The following is a 3,247-nucleotide window of genomic DNA, read 5'->3' as shown; positions in this document are numbered from 1 at the left end:
CGTCATGAATCTTACTCATCCTTTCTAAGGTTGAATGAAATCAACAAGAATGGAATCATCAGCAGCTTCTTTGAAGATAGCAATGTATCCATGGCTAGCTCTTGGGCACCAAACTGCACACTTCCACTTAGCCAACAAGTTAGCCGAAAAAGGCCACAATATCACATTCTTCGCCCCAAAAACAACACAATCCAAATTAGCTTCCTTCAATCACCACCCCAACCTTATCACCTTTGTCACCGTCACTGTTCCTCATGTTGAAGGCCTTCCACCACATGCTGAAACCACCTCAGATGTGTCTCCGCCTTTGCGTGCAGTCCTCATGACTGCCATGGATCAAACTCAACAAGTAATGGAAACCCATCTTTCTACTCTTAAACCTGATATTGTTTTCTATGACTATTTCACTCACTGGTTGCCACCACTGGCAAGGAGTCTAGGAATCAAAGCCATTCATTATTGCACTGCGCGTTCTGTGATGGTAGGCTATGTTCTCTCCCCTGCAAGGATCAATCAAGGAATACACAATCATGTTGATCTAACGCATCCTCCTCCAGGGTACCCTGCTTCGTCGTCTATAACGCTTCATACACATGAGGCACGACAAATATATAACATGAGAAACATAACTTTCGGCAGCAATGTTCTTTTCGGTGAACGTATATTCACTACCATGGTTGAATCTGACGCTTTGGCATATAGAACATGCAGGGAAATTGAAGGGCCTTACCTTGACTACGTAGAGGAACAATTCAAGAAGCCTGTGATTCTATCAGGACCAGTTCTGGAGCGACCCAATGCTAGTCTAGACGAAAAATGGGGTTCATGGCTTCAAGGGTTCAAAAGAGGTTCAGTGGTTTATTGTTGTTTTGGAAGTGAGTGCTGGTTACAACCAAATCTGTTCAAAGAATTGCTGCTGGGTCTTGAACTCACCAACATGCCGTTTCTAGCGGCATTGAAAGCCCCAGTTGGGTTCGATTCAGTTGGAGAGGCGCTACCAGAAGGGTTCGAAGAGAGGGTTGCAGGAAGAGGAATTGTGTATGGAGGGTGGATCCAACAGCCATTGATATTGGAACACCCTTCTGTGGGTTGCTTCATTACACATTGTGGATCAAGCTCGTGTACAGAGGCATTGCTGAATGAGTGTCAAATAGTGTTGCTTCCAAATGGTGGTGACCAGTTCCTTAATGCAAGAATGATGGCAAACTACTTGCAAGTTGGTTTGGAAGTGGAAAAGGGGGAACAAGATGGATTCTACACCAAGGAAAGTGTGTGCAAAGCTGTCACTATTTTGATGGATGATGAGAATCAAACAAGTAAAACACTCAGAGCTAACCATGCTAAATTAAGACACATTTTGCTTCTTAAAGATTTGGACTCCACTTATATTGACAACTTCTGCAAGAACCTTCATCATATTATAAGGGAAAAAATTAATTTCTAGTTTTCTAGGTACTTCATTTTGAATTTAAGTGCAGATTGTATCTCATAATAAATCATTTTGTGTGAAAAAAATATGTTCTTTTCATTTCAAATTAATTATCTTTTTTATTTTTTATTTTTGTTGTAAATTGAGTGGCGTCTTTTAATTTTAAGAAGTGATTAATTATATTTTAGTGATTTCTGTACATATTTTTATTTATACAAAAATTTCTAAAATCTTTTTAAACAAGTGTTTCTACTTTGTTTGTTTGTATCTTTATTTGAAAGTTACAAAAAAAAAGGTTTTTATGTTATGAAAATATTCTATAGTAGAAAATAAATGTTAACCCTATTAACAAATTTATTAATATAAATTGGCATAGATGGATAAAGATTTATGTTCTTTAATCATTTTTTTAATTTAATACTCCCTGAAAGAGTGGACAAAATTTGATTTAGTTTGGTAAAATTTTTCGAAGAGGTGTCTATATTTTTTAAAAGCTCAAACTTCTTATTTTGTGTTTAGTAAATAAAAAAGATCATATGCTTGTGTTTGCAGTTTTTAAAAAAATGGAGTACTTTTGAAAGTACCTAAGATAGAATTTTTCAAAGTTGACTTGTAGTTTTCAAAATTTAAAAGTCTAATATAATCTTATATGTTAAATAATTTTTAAATTTAATACTTATATTTATGTTTATTATAATATTTTTAAATTTTAAAAGCTATTTTATAAAACACAATTGATATTGTTTGTATTTATTAAAACTATCTTTTTAAAAATTAACTTTTATAAATTATTTTTAAAAAATAAAAATTTTACCAAATTAAGTGTCTGTTTATTTACAAAAAATCGTCCACTTTATACTGCTGCTGCAGTATTCAAGAATTAGTTATTGGACTTTTATTTTATTTATCAACCAGCATAATTTACATCAGCAAAGTCAGAGAATCTTACAATAAGATTGAACATACACAAAATAAATAGCATTCAAATATAGGAGCATCTAATGCCAAAATAATTTTCATTTTCGTATTTTCAAAATACTTTAATTGAGTTAATACTGAATTTTATTCTTAAAAAATTATCTATTTTTAAATTAATTTTTTAAAAATAAAATTAGTTATTTAATTTTTAAAAGATATAACTATAGGTTTAGTTAGTCATTTTATGAGTTAGATACCATATGTTACGTAACATAATAATATGATAAATTAATGTCCTGTATCATAAAATAATTTCTTGGCATGTTCTAAACTGATTTAAAGTCAAATTATTTTTTGAAAGTTCTCACAAATTATTTTTATTTCTAAAATTTAAAAAATTGAGTCAAGTTAATTCTTTTATAAATCTCTATTTATTTTTATTCATAATCTTAAATGTTTAATATTTTTTAATACTATTAATTTTGATCTCATTTATTATATCTTACCAAACAAAGTTTTTTTTACATAAAATAATAAAAAATATATATTATTAATTTTATATACTTTTTATGTCTACAACGACAACTATAATATAAGTATAATTGTTCATCAAAATAATTAATGATTAAATTATTAGAAAAATATGCCAAATTTTACTTTAATAGATTGAACTTAACATTAATTTAGTTTATTTTATTATTAAACTATCTAAATTTAAACCAAAATATTTCAATAATTCAAAGAGAAAGGTCCAATAAAAGACTAATAAAATTTAAAAATAATGTTCTTTTTAGTACATAATTAATAACCATCTGATAAAATCATTTAAATAAAAGATTTTCAGCACAAACAACTAAAATTTAAAAATGTTAAAATTTAAGAATATGAATGAGAAAATTG

The 3,247-nt window shown here is 29.5% G+C and overlaps 1 protein-coding gene across 1 annotated transcript; it reads left to right on the top strand.

Annotated features, from left to right (window-relative positions):
- LOC112774677 (UDP-glycosyltransferase 79B30) lies at window positions 1-1,535 on the top strand. The gene has a single exon (XM_025818470.3). It carries the CDS (start codon window positions 35-37, stop codon window positions 1,442-1,444), a length of 1,410 nt encoding a protein of 469 aa, XP_025674255.1. The 5' UTR covers window positions 1-34; the 3' UTR covers window positions 1,445-1,535.
- The last annotated feature ends 1,712 nt before the right edge of the window (window positions 1,536-3,247 follow it).

This window comes from Arachis hypogaea, chromosome 3, assembly GCF_003086295.3.
Source record: "Arachis hypogaea cultivar Tifrunner chromosome 3, arahy.Tifrunner.gnm2.J5K5, whole genome shotgun sequence".
NCBI lineage: Eukaryota > Viridiplantae > Streptophyta > Magnoliopsida > Fabales > Fabaceae > Arachis > Arachis hypogaea.
This window is presented reverse-complemented; position numbering and strand designations above follow the sequence as displayed.

Excerpts from the sequence above, each read along its gene's own strand:
- LOC112774677 (XM_025818470.3), top strand. The coding sequence starts at position 35 with ATGAAATCAACAAGAATGGAATCATCAGCAGCTTCTTTGAAGATAGCA.